General features: G+C 37.2%; 1 protein-coding gene across 2 annotated transcripts in view; it reads right to left on the bottom strand.

Annotated features, from left to right (window-relative positions):
* Nucleotides 1–671: 671 nt before the first annotated feature.
* tmem168b (transmembrane protein 168b) overlaps nt 672–21649 on the bottom strand; it is a 36411-nt gene continuing 15433 nt past the window's right edge. For both annotated transcript variants that reach the window (XM_063057882.1, XM_063057883.1), the window contains 4 exons: nt 19949–21191; nt 17916–18058; nt 15511–15785; nt 672–2782 (listed from right to left, as the gene is read on the bottom strand). In XM_063057882.1, coding sequence (XP_062913952.1) covers nt 2235–2782; nt 15511–15785; nt 17916–18058; nt 19949–21191 — 2209 coding nt within the window. In that variant the 3' untranslated portion in view covers nt 672–2234. The remainder of the gene's footprint in view (nt 2783–15510; nt 15786–17915; nt 18059–19948; nt 21192–21649) is intronic.

The raw sequence follows: 21649 nt of genomic DNA, 5'->3' as shown, positions 1-21649 counted from the left end.
TGGCATCGAAGTCACCCAGATGGATTGTACCTGATGTGCCTATTTGGCAGTAATTTGTCAGTTTCACCTTCTGATAGATAGTAACAGTGCAGCATTCTCTGCTGGGACTGCAGTGAGGATCTTGTGTACTTTTTTAAAATCATACTGACAGGTCTTGATTGAGTGGCATGGGCACAAAGACACCTGGAGACCGAGGCCCTGCAGGATGACGTTAATGCTCACACATGGGCAAATGTGTCACTTGACAGGTCTAAGCATGCATATGGGAGTCTTTGTCACAATTGCTCCTATACCCAGCTCAACTCCCGATCCTGACAACATATGAGATCTATTATCTGCAAGCCATGGTTGGATTTAAGTGGGTCAAGACTGCAGTGGAGCCAAGAATTGGAATTGTGTGCCATGTATGCAGCCACAGATTAAAAATAGTAAGTTAACAATCATGAAGTACTTTAGCAGAGAAAAGATAAAGAAAGTTTAAGAGATGATCAGGCATGTTCTTAGAAATTTGGTGCAATACAACATTCTATTATCAAAAATCTCATGTCATTCCTCTCCCCCAGATATCCCAATACTGCAAACTCAGCTGCACTGTGCAACCAACAGTTTCAGGTCTTTAGTGCACCACTGGCAAATCCTTAAAATATTAAAATGGAGTGATTTAATCTGTACAGTTGAAACAATTTTGGATTATTATTTCATTTAATAGGGATCTTATAGAATAGTGACATTAAATGAATGCAATATAAGTGCCATAACATAACCATTTAAACAACAAAAATAAATTCTCAAACAGTAATGTATGTGCCAGGCGTAAAATAAATACATGACAAATCAATAGAGCACAAGATAAAATAAAATGTAATTCATCATCGGATACCATTAAGCCATTTATATAGATCTCCTTTTGACTAATGAACGAATAAAAATAACTGCTTGCAAATAAAATCAATTGAAAACATTCTTAAAAATGTAGTAGAAATAAAGTTTATTTTGAAATGGAGTTACTATAAACAAAGATTGAGATAACAGGTGGCTTTAAAAGAATGCCCCATTATTTTTATATACAATGCATAGTCATGTACAAGATAATGTTTTCATAATGAACTCAGCAACATCAATGTATTATTGCGTATGGAATTTAGGAAGTCTCAAACGTTTCTGGTTACATCTGAATTCAGGTACCAATGAAATTTATTATAAGGTTTAGTTTAAAAGTACTTTTTTCCCAAAAAGCTGTCGTGGGTAATGAAGAATGCTGCAAAATTAGCATTAAAATAAAATAAAATAAAATAATAAAATTATTTACAAACCAAATTTTCCACAGGACAACAAGCTGATGAAATCTTCATGGTTTGATAACACATTGGTTTCTTAGGGTTGTGTATTAACATCACTGTTGATTGTAATTACTTTCCTCAAGTTGCTATTATTATTTGGTGTCCAAAAGTATGTTGGTTAGAGCAAAGAATATGAAATTGGACAAACAAATTTAAAGAATACAGTCGGCCTTCCTTATCCGCAGGCTCCGCACGTGCAGATTCAACTAACCACAGATCGGAAAAACCCGGAAGTTCTCTCTCCAGCACTCATTGTTTGAGCATTTTTTCTAGTCATTATTCCCTAAACAATACAGTATAACAACTATTTACATAGCATTTACATTGTATTAGGTATTATAAGTAATCTAGAGATGATTTAAAGTATACGGGAGGATGTGCGTAGGTCATATGCAAATACTACGCCATTTTATATAATGGACTTGAGCATCCATGTTTTTTGGTATCTGCGGGGGGGTCCCAGAACCAATCCCCCACGGATAAGGAGGGCCGACTGTATTATGCAGAATAAACACCAGTTTTAAATCATATTTTGAACGTAATATTTTGAAATAATTTTTTGTGAGAAAAATTGACATGTTGACATGTTCAGCACCTGGCAGCCAAACTTTTTTCCTCCACATAATTAACATTTTAAATCAATTTATTTTCATCAAAATTATTGTCAAAATGTTACTTGTTGGTGGACTTGAACTCAGTGCATTTTACACATAAAAAGCATTACATCCTTATAAACCCTGAAATCTGAATTTAAGAAATACAAGCGTGGATGAACCAGCAGCTTTTTTGCATTTACAGCCTGTAACATTTACAAACCTTTACACCAAACTCTTTGGATAGATGCCTGTAAGTGCAATACAAAGTCTTACGTATTTGACACATGTAGACAATGTCTTATGATTTCACAAGTTTAAATCCCTGTCCTGTGTCTAGTACAGTAGGTGGGAACCATCTCATCTTCAACCTTTTGAAACATCTAAAGCATACATCACACATCCAGAAATGGTTCAACCCACCACACCAGTCTGCCAGATGTATGAGAGGATATGTGATGCGAGGAAAGTAAATCATCCAGTGCTTGGCAACGTCACTTCCTGTTGGTAAATGAAGAGTGTAGTCACTCCAGGATTTAGATATACCATACATAGCCTTCACTGTTCTTCCTTTATCTGACCAATTAATGTCGTTGTCAAGGTTGCAATTATATTCTACCCAGTCTTTCGTGAAGTCACCAAGCTGTGGAAGGTCTGCTTCTTCGATATTCACTTGTTTGGCCAGTTCGGCACCTTGCACAGCAACAAAAATATCACTGATTCTTCTTACATCTTTAACCCATGGAAGAGCATTCTCACAATCTAAAACAATTATCAGACGGGAGCAGAAGTTAACGTTCTTCTCTTTCCACCACTCCAAAACAGTCTCCAGTCTCAAAGTGTCTCCTCCTAATATGCAACAAAAGAGGAAAAGTTAGTGTTCAGTGTACCCGAAATCATTGCACTGTTATTTGTACTGCAGGCTTCAATTCCCTCAGAACAGGCTGAAGCATTTGATTTATCATTCCATACCCATATCTCACTTCATCAGATAAAATGTTTTACAACTGTTTTCAACTTCTATATTTTATGAGTTTTAAATTTAGCTCCAGGCCCCTTTTGCAGCTCTTCCCTATGTCTTGCTACCTATTGCTGTTCTTTTCATTTTTCACTTCTCACTGAGAATTCTTCTTTTCCCTCCTTTTTAGAGTTTTAAGAGTTTTGTTGTTTTTAACAATAGACATTCATGGTTTTCCTCAGTAATTGAAGGAAATAGATATTTTCCCATCTTGGAAGTACAAACTGGTTGTATAATTTATGAAAAAATGTTAACATTTTCATTCACCTTTTGTCTTTGCAGTTAACAGTGGACAGTCTTGTGGAGAAATTAACTTTAGTTACAAATCCACCCCCCACCCCCCGAATCTAAAACATTTTTTTTTACTCCTGCTTGCTCTATATGTTCATTCCATCACTGAAAGTTGAGGTTATAACTGTCCAGTGAGAGATAGATAAATTTTATACACAAATAGCAGAGGAAGACTCCCAAGGCTCTGAGCATTAATACAGAACTTATCAGAAGCTGTATCAGGAGACAGAAATCCCTAAAATGAAACAAGAGAACTTGACAACAAACTTTAACCTGGCACTTACAGTGAAATTTGAATTAGAATCAGATACTGGGCACAAGTAACTTCAACATCTGCCTCTATCATGAAAACCTTGCCATAATGATATACTTCATTAACAGTAAGTTTTTAAAGTGGTGTATTTCTTTTTACAGCCAAGATGCTATACATTTTTTTTCTATTTAGAAGATGCAGGTTAAAGTTGAAGTGTACATCAGCAGTATTAAGTTTAGGCAATAAATGGAAATTGAGAATTTTTGAAATGGATTCACAGCAGTTATAATGAAACAGAAAGGGTAATGTCACTAATCCATTTGTTTTCTTTTTCTTCTTCCAAACCATTTATCGATTTCCTTGTCGCTACCATGTGCAGTTCTGATCACTACACCAGAGCAATTCATCAGGAAAGCTTAATCTCAAACTGTAAACAGTTTGATATATTGTAATTGTAACAGTTGACATATTACTAAGCCAACAGCAATGTAAGGAGGTAATGTTTTGCACAGCAGATTCCGTGTTGTTGCTTCTCAAAGCTACCCACTGGTTTCCAACCTTTGTTCTAGACTTGAATCTCCTTTTCTAGTTCAAAAAAATTCAGTCCTTTTGTAAAATTTATCATGAGAAAAAGAAAATAAGTTCAAGAGTTCTAAAGCACAGGATTGAAACCAACAGGTTGCTTGGAGAAGCAACCAATTGAACAGCAGCCACCTTTGAAAAAATATTACCTCTCTGTATTGCTGCTTGCACAGCAATATACTAACTGCTCCAGACAATTAATTTTTGAGACATAATTACACAGAAGCTTGAATTTATACTGCTGAAATGCAGTGTGAAGATAAGCGCGCAATGTATTCCTATCCTGACTGAAACCTGCAGAGCATCTGCAGCTCTAAGACCTTATTAAATTTTTAAAAAATGATCATGTATTATAGCGAGCAAAGTCTAGACATGATGGATGAAATCTAACACTAATAACTTGCTTTTCATCCTTTACCAGTGTAAATAGCAGCATGCTCATTCAGTCAAATCACAGCATCTCAAGAGCATCTCACAAGACCAAAATTTCACACAGGTCATTCTTGGGATTTTATTTCTAAATACTTGAGATAATTAGATTCACAACTGCATGAATCAAACAATTTCTTTACTCAATCTGTAGGCTTTAACTGCTTGTCAGGCCAAAGAGCCTATATTAGTAGTATAATTACTGACGTTGCTCTTACAGGAACTGCACACTAACACTGTAGTTTCCACATTTCAGCACAACAGATGGCACAAGCACCATAAAGGTTCATCACGAGTTCAAAGAGCATCATATCTTTTATTTTAATTTATTTAGATACAGTATGGTAACAGGCCCTTCGAGCCGAACAGATCCGTGCTGCCCAATTATACTCATGTGACCAATTAAGCTACTAACCTGCACTTCAGAAGAATAAACCACGGTAGGACTTGCACAGTGAATGGTAAGATACTGAGGGGTGTGGTAGAACAAAGGGATCTGGGAATACAGATCCATAATTTCTTGAAAGAGGCATCACAAGTAGATAACGTTGTAAAGAGAGCGACTGGCACATTGTCCTCAATTATCAGTTTAGTTTAGCTCATGGGGGAGCTGCGGAGCAGACTCGATGGGCCGAATGGCCTACTTCTGCTCCTTTGTCTCGTGATCTTGTGATCAGGGCATTTAGTGCAGGAATTGGAATGTGATGTTGAAGTTGTACAAAACACTGGTAGGGCCAAATTTGGAGTATTGTGTGCAATTCTGGTCACTTACCTACGGGAAAGATTTCAATATTGAAAGAATACAGAGATAATTAGCAAGGGTTTTGCCAGAAATTGAGTACCTAAGTTACAGGGGAAGGTTAATAAGGTTAGGACTTCATTCCCTGGAGTGCAGAAGAATGAGGAAAGATCTTAGGTATACAAAATTATGAAGGGTGAATGCAAACAGGCTTATGGTAAACTCCATTAGGTTAGGTATGACAAGAACTAGAAGTCATAGATTTGAGGTGAAAAAATACTTAGGGGGAATGAGGTGGAACAGCTTCATTCAGAGGGTGATGGGAGTATGGAACAAGCTGCCAATGAAAGTGGTCGTTGCAGGTTTTGCCACGTTTAAGAGAAGTACATAGGTACATGTATGAAAAGGTTATGGAGGTCTATAGTCCTGGTGAGGATAGATGAGACTAGGCAGACCACCATGTCGGCACGGACTTGACAGGCTAAAAGGCCTGTTTTTGTGCTGAAGTACTCTGATTCATTTTGGAAGAGCTAATAAGGATTGAAAGTAGACAATGATGTGGCAAGGCATTAGGAAATACTGAGAAACAGAGAAACCTCAGTTGATCAATCCAAGAATCACTGACGGTGACAGCACTGGCAGTAAGGTTGTGAAGAAAGCATGAAGGATATTTGCCTTCCTGAGTCAAGGCATCAAATATAAGGGCACAGACAACATTGTACAACTTTATAAAAAAATGGTTGTACCACACCTGGAGCATTATGAGGTTTTGGTCACCACTGTAGGACAGACATACAGAGGAGGTTCACCAGGATATTGCCAGGGTTACTGGACTTCAGTTACAAAGCGCAGCTTAACAGGTTAGATTTGTTTTCCTTGGAGCAGAGGATGCTTATGGAGGGTTCTGACCCAGGAGAGCAATTTTGGAATCTAGAATCTACAGCTTGACTGGGTGGTGGACTACCAACAGTGTCCAACTGTATCACTTCTAATTACCCTGCATTCACATCTGTAATTTTGTGCAATTAGACCAATCCGAAGAGATGTAAAATTAAAACAGGAAAGATTGGAGATGCTCCAGCAGGCTGAGAGAAAGAGAGTTACTATTTTGGGTTGATAACCTTTCATCAATTTCATCTTGTAATTCTAGTGATAACTGCAACACATGCATTAATAAAGGTTATTAGTGAAGCTATAAGAAATGATAAATTTTATTTTTAAACCAAGGAGTCAAGGAAATACATTTATTCCAACAAATCACTGGTTCCAGTGTCTGACAATGAAAATAGTGATAAATGACTGTTTCAATTCACTTTTTCAAAAAGATTCAACATTGGTTGAAAATAATTAGATTAAAAAAGGTTGGCCTTTCAAATCAACCATTGTGTTGAATTCACATTTATATATAACTTTGGTTATATCTCTCATCTACTCTGGCTTTTTTGTATTCAAAGTAAGCATGGGCTGCTAATAATGAGCAAAGAACAACTTTAGTGTTTCCTCAAGGATATCATTTAAATTAGAACATTAAAAGCTCAACTATTATGTTACAAGACGGCATAATTCACTTTATACCTGCTCTTTTACATCTAACAAAAAAGCTCTTCCAAGGGTCACAAAACAGAGCAGGTTTAGAAAAGACAAGAGATTCTGCAGATGCTGGAAACCCAGAGTAACACACAAATTGCTGGAGGAACTCAGCAGGTCAGGCAGCATTTACAGGAAGAACTAAAGAGTTGATGTTTCGGGCCGAGATCCTTCATCAGGACTCAAGTCCAGAGGACCAGGACTCTAGGTTCTGTTGAAGGGTCATGGCCCGCCATGTCATCTCTTTCTTTATTTCCATAGCTGCTGCTTGACTTGCTGAGTTCCTCCAGCATTGTGTGTGAAGTTACAAAAAATACATGTTTGACCATCTGTCATGCTATAGATCTTTGAGCTATTAAAAAGTTCTTTCACACATGAAATGGATTCACCCTTTGCTTCAGCATAAGGAATTACTGTTTCAAGAAAAACGTCTACTATATTGCAAGATAATGTTCAAGTGAAGGAACCATTTCTTCATAGAGCGAAAAACATCCTGCAGCTGAGTTAAACACAATTAGATGTAACAAGACTTCAGCAAAAAAAAAGCTATGGAAGTCTTTATCAACTGCCTTGGAGGGAATGGTGAACAAAACCGATATTCATGAAAATAAAAACATAAAAGCCATAAACAATCCTTTCTGACAATATCTATGTACTATGGACATTAAAAAAAGACACACGGGGGCCAGTTGCTGCATGATGAATCTAACTGAGGCACATGAAACAGGTTCCCAGTGCCAAACTCTACAGCCTGAAATCTGCTAAGGTAGGGCCATTATTGCCAATGCAGACCTCACATGCTGTGAAAACATCTGAGTGATCTTTGCCTTTCAGGCCATGGATGTGGAAGTGAAAGTTTAATTAAAGTGCTCTCCAGGCAGTCCTTATCGTGCCTAATGCACTAAAGCACAAAAAAAGAAAATTCATTTACTTGCAAAGCATGTAATTTTCTTTTCCAAACAGTTTTTCATATTGTATCACAAATTGCAAAAAAAACATTACCATGTTTTTAACCTTTCCTTTCAAATCTAAGTATTGTTTTCTGCCAATTTGTGTTGCATAACAAACACAGGCATATTAAGGCCATGAAATGTTTAATTAAGTCATTGGAAATGAATGGTTATTTTTAGCATGCTAAGTTATGCGGTCATCATTATACCAGAGGCTGCATAATTAACTTTATTTTATCAGAAGGTAAGTATGCATATAATAGTGAGTCAGTAAACAGATTTAGCAAGATTTGCAATGTACATTAAATTTCTCTGCTGGACCTTGAGGGAAGTGATGGACAGCTTGGAACTACAAGCTTTTCTTGACCTTAGCAAGATTAGGAATACCCCAATTTTGAGTAATAATGCATTTTTATCATCTCTCTCAATGTTTTGTCCAAAAACCATACAATGCTGGACATTATTTATTTCTCTATTTTCCATTTATAGTGAAACAAAAAACTTACTTTGATTCATTTATTTTCAGGGTTACTAATACCATTGGCACCTTCTCTTTTGACGACAGAGAATTCATTCATGTTTGCATTATTGTATTCTGTTGACCGAGTTCCCTTATTTAGGCAAGAAACTAAATCAAAGCCCAATTTATTTTTTTAAAATGGTTATTAAAGAATCTATAGAACTATATGAGGAAAATAACAGCTGCCAGAACAATATATTCTTTGAGAAACATTACCAAAATAGATTCAGTTTGAGAAGCAAAAAAACTCTGCATATGCTGAAAGTCTGAATTAAAACAGTCAGTAGATCAAGCAATACCTGCAGGCAGGAAAAGTGTCTACATTTCAGGTTGATAGACTTTCATTTGAAATCCCCCATTAATAAGCATATTTAATGATCTAGTAATTCTACAGCACTTGTAGACTATATGATTGCTGAATTCGTCAAGATCAACCAGTAGCCAAACACTAAATGTTCAAGAATCAAGGATGGAGGAGTGGTTTTCAAGGATAGTAAAGCAGGTAATACCTGCAAGAAGTATTTAATAATAATAATAATAATAATAATATGTAGTTTATTGATCCTGAGGAGGAAATTATTTTGTCACAGCATTGTGAATAATGCAGATGAGCTTAGAGCATGGATCAGTACTTGCAGCTATGATGTTGTGGCCATTACAGAGACTTGGATGGCTCAGGGGCAGGAATGGTTACTTAGAGTGCCAGGCTTTAGATGTTTCAGAAAGGACAGGGAAGTAGACAAAAGAGGTGGGGGTGTGGCACTGCTGATCAGAGATAGTATCATGGCTGCAGAAAAGGAGGAAATAATGAAGGGATTGTCTATGGAGTCTCTGTGAGTGGAAGTTAGAAACAGGAAGGGGTCAATAATTCTACTGGGTGTTTTTTATAGACCACCCAATAGTAACAGGGACATGGAGGAGCAGATAGGGAGACAGATTCTGGAAAGGTGTAATAATAACAGGGTTGTTGTGGTGGGAGATTTTAATTTCCCAAATATTGATTGGTATCTCCCTAGAGCAAAGGGTTTAGATGGGGTGGAGTTTGTTAGGTGTGTTCAGGAAGGTTTACTTACACAATAAGTAGATAAGCCTATAAGAGGCTGTACTTGATCTGGTATTGGGAAATGAACCTGGTCAGGTGTCAGGTCTCTCAGTGGGAGAGCATTTTGGAGATAGTGATCACAATTCTATCTCCTTTACCATAAATTGGGAAGAGATGTTCTCAGGGAAATGTACGGTAGAAATGTGGCAAATGTTCAGGGGATATTTGCATGGCGTTCTGCATATGTACATTCCAATGAGAAAGGGAAAGGATGGTAGGGTACATGTACCGTGGTGTACAAAGGCTGTTGAAAGTCTAGTCAAGAAGAAAAGAAAAGCTTACAAAAGGTTCAAAAAGCAAGTAATGATAGAGGTCTAGAAGATTATAAGGCTAGCAGGAAGGAGCTTAAGAATGAAATTAGGAGAGCCAGATGGGGCCATGAGAAGGCCTTAGGAAGCAGGATTAAAGAAAACCCCAAGGTATTCTACAAGTATGTGAAGAGCAAGAGGATAAGCCGTGAGAGAATAGGACCAAACAAGTGTGACAGTGGAAAAGTGTATATGGAACTGGAGGAGACAGCAGAGGTACTTAATGAATACTTTGCTTCAGTATTCACTACAGAAAAAGATCTTGGTGACTGTAGGAATGACTTACAGTGGATTGAAAAGCTTGAGCATATAGACATTAAGAAAGAGGATGTGCTGGAGCTTTTGGAAAGCATCAAGTTGGATAACTCGCCAGGACCAGATGAGATGTACCCCAGGCTCCTGTGGGAGGCAAGGGAGGAGATTGCTGAGCCTCTGGAAATGATCTTTGCCTCATCAATGGGGACAGGAGAGGTTCCAGAGGATTGGAGGGTTGCAGATGTTGTTCCCTTATTCAAGAAAAGGAGTAGAGATAGCCCAGGAAATTATAGATCAGTGAGTGTTACTTCGGTGGTTGGTAGGTTGATGGAGAAGATCCTGAGAGGCAGGATTTATGAACATTTGGAGAGGTATAATATGATTAGGAATAGTGAACATGGCTTTGTCAAAGGCGGGTCGCGCTTTACGAGCTTGACTGAATTTTTTGAGGATGTGACTAAACACATTGATGAAGGTAGACCAGTAGATGTAGTGTACATGGATTTCAGCAAGGCATTTGATAAGGTAGTGGGGGGATGGGTTAGTAAATCTGATGACACAAAGTTGGGGGTGTTGTGGATAGTGTGGAGGGCTGTCAGAGGTTACAGCGGGACACAGATAGGATGCAAGACTGGGCTAAGAAGTGGCAGAGGGAATTCAACCCAGCTAAGTGTGAGGTGGTTCATTTTGGTAGGTCAAATATGATGGCAGAATATAGTATTAATGGTAAGACACTTGGCAGTGTGGAGGATCAGAGGGATCTTGGGGTCCGAGTTCATTGGACACTCAAAGCTGCTGTGCAGGTTGACTGTGTGGTTAAGAAGGCATACGGTTCTTTGGCCTTCATCAGCCATGCGATTCAGTTTAAGAGCCAAGAGGTAACGTTACAGCTATATAGGATACTATTCAGGCCCCACCTGGAGTACTGTTCTCAGTTCTGGTCACCTCACTACAGAAAGGATGTGGAAACTATAAAAAGGGTACAGAGGAGATTGACAAGGATGTTGCCTGGATTGGGGGCATGCCTTAAGAGAATAGGTTGAGTGAAATCGGCCTTTACTCCTTGGAGTGGCGGAGGATGAGAGGTGACCTGATAGAGGTGTATAAGATGCTGAGAGGATTGATCATGTGGATAGTCAGAGGCTATTTCCCAGGGCTGAAATGGCTAACACGAGAGGGCAAAGTTTAAAGGTGCTTGGAAGTAGGTATAGAAGAGATGTCAGGGGTAGGTTTTTTTTACGCAGAGAGCGGTGGGTGCGTGGAATAGGCTGCCGGTGACAGTGGTGGAGGCAGAAACGATAGGGTCTTTTAAGAGACTCCTGGATAGGTACATGGAGCTTAGAAAAATAGAGGGCCATGGGTAACCCTAGGTAATTTCTAAAGTAAGTACATGTTCAGCACAGCATTGTGGGCTGAAGGGCCTGTATTGTGCTGTAGGTTTTCTGTGTTTCTATGTTTCTAACATTTAAACACACTTAGCAATAATAATAAATACAATACAATTAACTAATGATAATAACGTACAGAATAATATACACAATTTACCAATATGCAATAATAATGAATGAAATAATAAAACAGAAACTATTGTACTATGATGTGTGTTCTCCCGTTGCATAGAAATGAGCTATTGTATATTCTTGTATATGTGTTGGCGCGTGGCCAAGTGGCTAAGGCATTCGTTTAGAGATTTGAAGGTCGCTAGTTCGAGCCTTGGCTGAGGCAATGCATGTGTCCTTGAGCAAGGCACTTAACCACACATTGCTCTGCAACAACAACGGTGCCAAGCTGTATGGGTCCTAATGCCCTTCCCTTGGACAACAGCGGTGGCGTGGAGAGGGGAGATTTGCAGCACGGGCAACTGCTGGTCTTCCATACAACCTTGCCCAGGCCTGCGCCCTGGAAACCTTCCAAGACACAAATCCATGGTCTCATGAGACTAACAGATGCCTATATTCTTATTGCATTTAGTAGGAAAGGTTTTCTGTAATGATCCTTGTGACAGCTGAACTGAATGATCCTGTTCGAAAGGGTGCTCCGCTGCTTATTCTGTAGGTCATGGGGAGGATGTGACTGACTGTCCATAATGGATAACAGTAACCCAAAAGAGTCTGGGTTGTAGCCAATGACGGATCCAGCCTTTTTGATGAGTTTATTTAGTCTTTTTACGTCACCCGCACTGATGCTGCTCCACCAACATAAAGTTACAAAGACAACTGCACTCACTACAAGACTGGTAAAAGTTCTTCAACATCCTGCTGTGCACATTGAAGGATTTCAGCTTCCTTAGAAAATAGAGTACTGTATGCTTAATCCCTTTCTTTAAACAGCCTTGGTGTTGGTTTTCCAGTCAAGTCTGTTGTCAAGGTGAACACCCAAGTACTTGTACTCCTCCACCAACGCAACCTCTCCCAGAATGTATACAGGACTCATCACAGTCCTCTTCCTCCTAAGATCAATCAGCATCTTCCTGGTTTTGGCCACATTCAGGAGCAGGCGATTCCTCCTACACCATTCCACAAATTTGTCCACCAGTCCATCTGTGATACACCCAGCCATCGCACAGTCATCAGAGAACTTCTGTGAGTGACAACACTCCGATATGTACTGAAAGCTTGAGGTGTACAGTGTGAACTGAAACAGAGACAGGACAGTCCCTTGTGGCACTCACCACCATCTCAGAGACCTACCAAGTCGTACAAACTGGGTCTATCTGTCAGATAGTCAGTAATCCAGCAGATAGTAGATTTGTCTACATTCATCCTTCACAGCTTCTCTCTCAGAAGAAGTGGCTGGATTGTAATGAAGGCACTTAAGAAAACAAAAATTGTGATTCTCACAATGCCACCAGCATCATCCCGGTGGGAGTGAGTTCTCTGCAACGGGTAGATGATGGCATCATCCACTCCATGAAACTGGTAGGCAAATTGCAGAGGGTCCAATGAAGATCTCATCTGTGGTCCAAGGTAAGTCAGGACCAGCCTCTCCAGCACTTTCATCACATGAGGTGTGAGGGCAATTGGCCTGTAGTCATTAGGTTCAGATAGAGTCGCCTTCTTGGGTACAGGAACCAAGCAAGACCTCTTCCATAGCACCAGTATCTTTTCCTGACTCAGACTCAGATTGTAAAGGTGCTGCAAAATACCAGACAGCTGGCTCGCACAGATCTTCAGTACCCAGGGGCTGATACTGTCTGGGCCAGCAGCCTTGCCTTGATGTAGTCTCTCCAGTTGTCTCTTAATCTGACCTGCAGTCATAGTCAGATGGAGGAGGGTGGTCATCCCTATGGAGGCGGGATACTCCAAGGCTTCGGGGGCGAGGGGGTGCAGGATTTAGAACACAAGCACTCATCGAGGGGGAGTAGTGGAGGGAGAAGGCTTCAGGGGCAGGAAGGGTGTGTGGTTTGGGGAAGTGGAGGAGGGGACAGGAGGAGGTCCCATGCTGAACATATTAAAAAACAAGTTCAATTCATTGGCCCTATCCAGGCAGCCCTCAACTTTCCTTTCCTTAACTTTGAAGCCAGTGATGTGCTTCTTGCCTGACCACATGTCCCTTATGCTATTCTGCTGGAGCTCATACTCCAGCTTCTTCCTGTAGAAGTCTTTGCACTCCCCCAACTTTACTCTCAATTCACTCTGTACTCACCTCAGTACTTATCTATCTCCAGTCCTGAAGGCTTTCTTCTTCATATCTAAGAGCTTTTCAAATGAGGCAGTTGTTAGCCGATATGCCTAAACATTGACACACATATCCTTAATGTGCTCGAATCTATGCTATCTGATTAACATACTGATACTTCCGACAAGAAAAAGGTAGGAATTAATTGAAAAGCTAAAAGACCTCCAGAACAAATGGTATCCATGCTGAAGCTCCAAAGGGAACTACTAAAATTAATTCTCAACTGCATCAACATCTGGAAAGATGATACCAGGTACTTTGCAGACACCATGTTATGACAATGTTAAAGAAATAAATACTACTCTAAGAAAATAGCAGAGTGTAGTGTCACAAAATGGTCCTTTTTTAAAAAATCTACAATTCTGTCAAATGAAAGAGTCTTTGTTGAATCCTACTCAGATTTCACTAATTTCATAAAATCTTCATTTTATATGTCTGATACCTTAATGACATCCAAACTCTAATTCTCACCAGAGTAATGACAGACCTAATTTCAATGCAGCCAGGGATCAAATTATTTCTCCAATCTTCTTCTCAATCTTTGTCTCTCCAATAGTGCACATCACTTTCAACCCGTTTCCTGTTACATTGGAAATAATTTACAGGAGGATTGGGAAAGGGTTCAAACTGTATCAAATCCACTATAGAAACAAAATCTCTCCAATCTCTGTCACTGTGTTAAAATCTATGCAAGGAAATAATGACTAGTCATGAGAGATTAACAGCTAAACAGAGTAATGTTAACTTTATATTTAAATTCTTCCGTTGTTGTTGATAAAGTGTAAAACTGGAATCGTCTTCAATACCAGCGGAGTGTAGAGACTGGTGGAAAGATACTACTATATGAAATTCTAAATAATTTTCTCACTTTTCCTAAGATGTGTGAACAATCTTCTTATTCATAGATGGAACTATTTAATACACTTCAAATTACATTACATTAAAATGAAAAGTATTTATGGCACCACACAATTACCCGTCACACAGTACAACAGTTTTTGCTAATAGCTTCTTCATCCTTTTAAAAACCAAGAATCAAAAAAGTCAATAGATTTAAAATCACATGCAGAACACAGCTTTGCATATTCACTGCAGATAAACATTAAATCCTGCATTTACATGTCTGAACATATTTGAATTCAAATTAAAGGTCAGATATAAACAAAAAAATCTATTTCTTTATTTAACAATACCAAAAATAAAAAGATAGCAAATATTCATTTTAGGTTTTCACTTTTGGTTAAATGAGATTTCACCATGTTTGAAAAAAAAATCTTCATAAATCAATTAAAATTAGGCTGGTATCCTCAGATCTGCTTATTTACCTAAAAGTGTGTTCTTGATAATGCTTAAAAACTGTCTTGGGAAGAATAGCGTATTAAGTATTAATCCTTAACTTAAAAAGACACAACTTGCTAGGGAAACTCATCACAAGATTCAGCTCCAAACTATGAAATTAGGTGACACTGCCTTCCGATCACTGCCTTGTCAAAATAATCTTAAATGAATAAGAATTCGCATCATGAAACTGTTTTCAATTTATGAACATCCATACCCAAAAGTAAAACAATCCTGTTTATTGAAGTACTGAACAGTGTCTGATCTATTTTATAGCCATGCTATCGTATACGCCAGCATTTTGAAAACAGCATTACATAAAGCGACCCAAGACTGTAAATAAAATAATTTAAGGCGTAATGATTTTAGAGGAGCCTAGCAGTTGTTAGTTGATATGCCCAAATATTGACACACATAAAAATCTGATACACTTCCAGCACTCAAAAATTAAACATACTTTTGCATCCACGAGAAATACTTATTTTTTAACTATTCAATAATAAAGTAAATTAAGCCACAGACAATACCTGATAATGCCCATTCTCCAGAGCTGTGCGAATGTCCACTGAAATAAAGTATGTAGGTGTCATGCCTGGGTCCATCAGCAGTACGCAGATCAAGAAATGCTTTTACTTTAGTTTGCAGAGTGTCAAACGAAAAGCCACTGGTGGAGTAGTCACAACCATAATTCTCTATCATGTGATAGGCAAAAAATCGTTGGATCGAACTTAACATGGCTGTTGAACGCAAATTCAACTCCTGGACATGCTCAGGAGGGAGAAGTGTAGGCTGACCATCAGGACTACAAGAAAAAAAACATTAACAAATACACAGAATAAAAAATATGAATAGTTGTTCTTAGTGCACCCCAACAAAATTTCATTAAAATTATGCTTCTTTTCCATAATTTAATTAATTCCATATCCAATGCCACACAAAATACAATTTAAAATTTATGGTATTTGCAGTTATGACATCAAGCACATCGTACCATCACTCGTGTTAGATGAGCCAATACACAAGGCTATGATTCACGTTTATTTTTTCCTGTTCTCATATTCAGTTACTAAACATACTCATTCATTGTTATCCAAAACATATGCCACCAAATCAAAGATGATACGTCATCAACATTATCCAATACATGAGCTGGATGCTTCTGGTTGAATCTCATTACAAAAAAAGCATACAGCATATTTTCATAAATTTCCAATGATAGTGATTCTGAACCAAAAGATAGTCTGATTTTCTAGTTGCATCCCTCCCCCACAGTACTTGTAATAGGTGTTTTTTTTCAGTTTGATGGGAAAGAAGTCAGGGGTGATTACTCTGCTATTGTAACAGATGAATTTTTTGCAGAAATTACATGAGATAAAAAGACCATGCCTGTTTAATTTCTTGGTCAGTAGTTGCTGTAAATCCAAAGATCATTGAAGTTTGGCTCTTACCAACCACTTGTTCAATGGTGAAGAATCAAGGTGATGATTTATCACAAATATTGTAATTCCTTCAGAATTTTGAAACCACCAATTCTGAATGACAATTTCATTCATGTCTGAGTAAGAGTCTCATCTATTTAGCAAATAGATACTAAGAGTAAAAGGTATCTAAACTACTGTCCAACTACAAACGTATTTCAATACAGCTACAGATTCAATTTCAAACTTTTATATAAGCTTTCTATAAAAACTCACCACCAGAAAGCATATAATTCTGAGATTTTGTTTTGGGGCCGGGGGGAGGTGGGCAGAGGGAAAAAAAATATACTAAACCATATTCTAAATTCAATGATTACCCACCTCCTGATAGATTTGAGAGTCTTGAACAGTTAACATGACTTAGCCCTTCTAGTTGGTGTTGAGTAGAAATCAGAACAGTTAATGAAGAATGAAAATATCAAATGGAATAAGAAAACATCCATATTTCATTCCACTAACACTTAATAACCACCATAATTACAGTATATTAAGGAATACATCAACTGAAGAGAACTAATCATACTGCAAGATTGGTGTAAATTCCTCTGGAATGAACTTCAAAAGTGAATATTTAATACTCAGACCTGGAGTACATTATCTAAAATAAACTTAGACATAAAATTGTAACGAATAATGTTCTTTAAGAACTCGTGTGTGAAATCTTTCATTGTTTATTTCTAATTTTTTTTTCAATATTTTTGTCTTACACATCTTGAAACATAACAGATATAAGTAAAAGTGCTTCTTTAGGCAAGTTGTCCTTATTGCGCTCTCAGAACCCATGCAACCTGCTGAATGTCACAGCAGTAAATATGCACTTCTCAGGGCTCAAGCAACACAGCAGGTTAAATAGACAAGAGATAATTGGTGTACTGACTTTTCCTTTCCTTCCCCATTGCTTTCATGCCTACAGACTACTTCTTAAAAATAAGTAATACTGTATAGCTAAAATGCAAACTTTCTTTGATCTTTAAGACTGGTTGATCTACAGATAAGAGTTTCATTTTGTTTCCCAATATGTCATTGAGAGTTAACACTGTATAGGTGTTAACACTGTATAGGTCACAGTCAGTATTGAAACTTTTTTTTAAGAAATGCATCTCAAAAGATGAATCTAAACTCTGCATGTATAGATTAAGATAGTAGAGAGATCCTAAAGCTTTGCAGTCTATTTGTATGAACCCTACTACAGATTTCACACTTCTCCATAGAGATTAGCTGTTTTCTAAAACAGTAGGCATGTTCGATGCACTGCCTAAATACTGGTTAGCATTCCACTTATGATTAATGTTATTAAAATACATTGCTATTTAAGTACAATAATAGAAATCAGTAACTGACATTGGACAGGTAAGGACTATTATGATTACAAAATTGCAAGCAAAAAATAAATTGATCAATTTCACACACATTTGTGGCATTGGTCTTGTATAATTGATAATATGGGATAATACCTGCAGTAATTTGTAGGAATTACAATAGCATATCCTACACAAGTTCCTCCTAAACAATTACCCAGTTCATGGAAAAGGCCATGAGCTAAGGATTCCAATGGTAAAACGACGAGGAATACACTCATGAAGCTTCCATTTGTTTGCTGCAATAAACATAAAGACAAAATTTTTTAAATAGGAATATTTACACATCAGGATACCTGTAAAACAACAGCATTAAATAAATAGTTTTATAAATCTTTAGATATAATACACAAGTAAATGAAATTTTAGTTGTGCAGAGAAATTAATTGATGGTTAGTAGTACTAAAATACTCAATGGTTGTTTAAGCATGTTGAGGGCAGTGGACAGAACCAGCAAATAAACCTTACCATATGATAATTCACCTGATTTGCCACATTACCACAGCTCAACAAATAAAGAACATCTGATTATAATGCCCTTTGGTGAGTCTTCCAACTATAAAGTGGAGGCAACTGGTTACTTGTGTCTGTACATACTGTTTCACGAAGCTTGTCTTGTTTTACAATGAGACTGCCATAGTGGAACTAATGGACATTATTATTGAACAATTTTGTCTTTTAAATTTTAAAGCGTTTTCCTCCAGATCAAAGCAAAGGAAAGATATATGTATTCAAAAGTGATGATGCTATCATTTTTGACATTAACATTGCAGCATCTGAAATTCAATTAACCGTGGCATAATTTACTTTTCTCATATGCTAAATTACTTTTATTAATTTATGAACAGTATCACTGCATTACTCAAACAATTTGCATGAAGAGTTTTGCTTCAATGTGATATCTAAGTCTAAGTGATGGCAATTAGTAAGTGTATTAACAGCACTGATATTTTTAGCTTGTACATTTGACAAATTAATATTTATAAAAAGATGCAAACCTTATTTACAAAGGAAATGATTTCATTAAAATACATCAAATATGACATTTATTCTCAAATGTAGCCTTTTTAGTTAATAAAAATAAAATTAAGCTGTGTTTTTCCAAACCAACAGCATTCAAATCTTGAGAAGGAACCTTACAATTAATTCACTTGTAAAATGGTTAAATATAGATTTGTATTACTGTAAATAACTAATCATGGAAAAAATGTTTTTGAAGTGTTTGCTTTGATTAGTGAGCATAAAAATAATACCACTGTGCACAAATTTAATAAGGTTTTTGCATGAAACAAATTCAGAATGGCACCATTGAATGGCATGACAGTGGCTTAGAAGCAGCATGCCTTTCCAATTTCAGCCATATTGGTATAACACTGTTCTTATTGCTATTACTCCTACTACATTTTACTGGACTGGTTCGACTTAGAGGTCCAGAGTTAGGGATATAGGTATTAATATTGGACCTGTAACTTTCCTGGCAATTGAATTACTATTTCAGTGATTGCTTAGTTCATCAGCACATCAATTATTTTAGTAGTTTTTCCAATCATTATATCCTTAACTTTCCAAGTTGGGTTTGTTAAACTTTCCCACGTCTTAGTTTAACTGACTTTTCAACAATCTGAATACAAATTACAGAAGTCACCAAACCATCTCAATGAATAAACACCTTCTATTACTTTTGATAGTTGTTGAAATTACAAATCACAAAACCGAACTATTTAATTAGCCTATTACCTTTTTAACCTTCTAGTTCCTAAAAGGCTACTTTAAAAAAAACCTGCAATTTCATCGGAGGTAAGAGTTCTACCAAATAAGATGAAGTATGTTGAAGTGTACTTAATGCTAAACTAGGGACAAAAAAACTTCATAGTAATTAAAGACTACTGTGATCTATCTGTTTATTAGGTAAGCAAAGGAGACTCCTAGTTTCACATTTTTTTAAAAGTAGTTATAAACTAATAACAAAGGTACACTGACATGTACCTTTGTCATACAAACATGAATGTCCATGGATAAAGATGCAACTGAAATATGTGATACTCTAAGAATCATCTTATTTAGGTAGTACATAAGTATGAACAGACAGACTAATGACAATTCTAAAAGAAAATCATTGTAGAACATACCTGCCATGAGACTGCACCAAGAAGAATTGTAGATAAAAGGCTGAAAAAGACTAACCGCTCAGAGATCAAGCAAAAATGACGCATTCCTTTCGATGCCATAACACAGTCCAGGCTCTTATTATCTATTCTATGCGTGTAGTAGATCTTTTGACAATCACCGAGTTTGGTGTGAAAACCCCAGAAAGTTATGAGAAAAATTACATGGCAGATCAGCCAAAAGATTCCAAAAATACAAAATCCTGGTATCAGAAAATACCAATGGTTTAAATTACTCAGTTTAAATGCAGCGAGAATAAAGAATATTAGCTCAATGGATGCTACAGGTACTACAGAAATTCTTCTGCATAATGTCCGGCCATACAGATAAGGCTTCCACCGTTCAGTAACAGATAGACCACTGAAGTAAAGATCAAGCAGTGGGACACAAATCAAACGGCTGAAATAACAAGCCAAGGCAAAGGGGTTAGTGGTAATTTTCAAAGATGGAAAAAACAACAGGGATGTAATCAATGCAAATGCAATCAAGTTTGGAACAGCCAAAACAGATTTCATTCGCAGATCAACTATTAACATGGACAATGCAAAAACAAGCAAGATAACACTCAAACAGTTGGGCATCAACATTGCTGTGCTGGCTATGGCAAATCCAATCAGTTCCAGAAGTTCTTCAGCTGTTAACAGGGCAGGTTGGTGTCGGATACATCCACAAATTCGCTCAACGACAGACCACAAAGTTCTAATCAAAATGCTGGCCAATAATAAGTATTTGGTAACTTCTTCTTTCACATCCATCTTAAATTTAGAATCATCTATGAAACAGAGTAGGCCAAGCAGAAATCCAAACCAGAGATGCGACAGGCTTAAACTTGCCGTTTCCATGGAGAAGTAATAGTATAATATGCTAGCAATACCAAGCACAAAAAGTCCAAGGATGAAAATGACCAGCAATAATATATTTTCTGTTTTCTCCCACCGGACATATAGGCCCAAACAAATGGCTATCACCAAGCATGCATTTGCTAGGTAGCCAAGATATCGAATTGAAGAATGCATATTTGGTTCTTTGTTAAGTTCCTCCACCTTAGTCATTACTGCAGAAAGACAGTGGCTTACACAGTAACGCAGTGATTTACACATGTAATATGATTTGAAAGGATCCGTCTGAACTCCAGAAATCAGTTGATGATGATCTCCTAGGGTACCATTTGTCTTCAAATAACCAGACTTGCACAAGTGGGAAATCCTATGTAAAAAGAGTAATTCCATTGAATGAAAATGCAAACACAATAATGAAACAGATTGCAATGCTATAACAAAGCTTCAGCATGAAGCTAAAGACAAATTAACCTCATTATTAACTGCCAGTACAGAAATTACTAAAACATTGCATAGTAGCTGATATCCAAGCGTGAATATCTTAGCTTTAGACGAGGTGAAATGCTTGCTCTGATTTCTGTGTTCTATCTTGTGAGACATAAAATTGTTTCTTTCTGAAGAAAAGACCATGTGACCGAGCACTTAAAAATACTAGTGTTTCTAATATTCTTTCTGCAGGCTAGTTTGAAAGTTACACTGTACCAATGAAATATTTTGGAGACAACAGGAATATTATAAATTTGGATTGAATGTTGTACTTTGAAAAAAACCCACAAGAGAATGCTAAATACTTAAATTAATTTAAAGAGAATCAAATTGGGAATT

This window comes from Mobula hypostoma, chromosome 9, assembly GCF_963921235.1.
Source record: "Mobula hypostoma chromosome 9, sMobHyp1.1, whole genome shotgun sequence".
Lineage (NCBI taxonomy): Eukaryota > Metazoa > Chordata > Chondrichthyes > Myliobatiformes > Myliobatidae > Mobula > Mobula hypostoma.
This window is presented reverse-complemented; position numbering and strand designations above follow the sequence as displayed.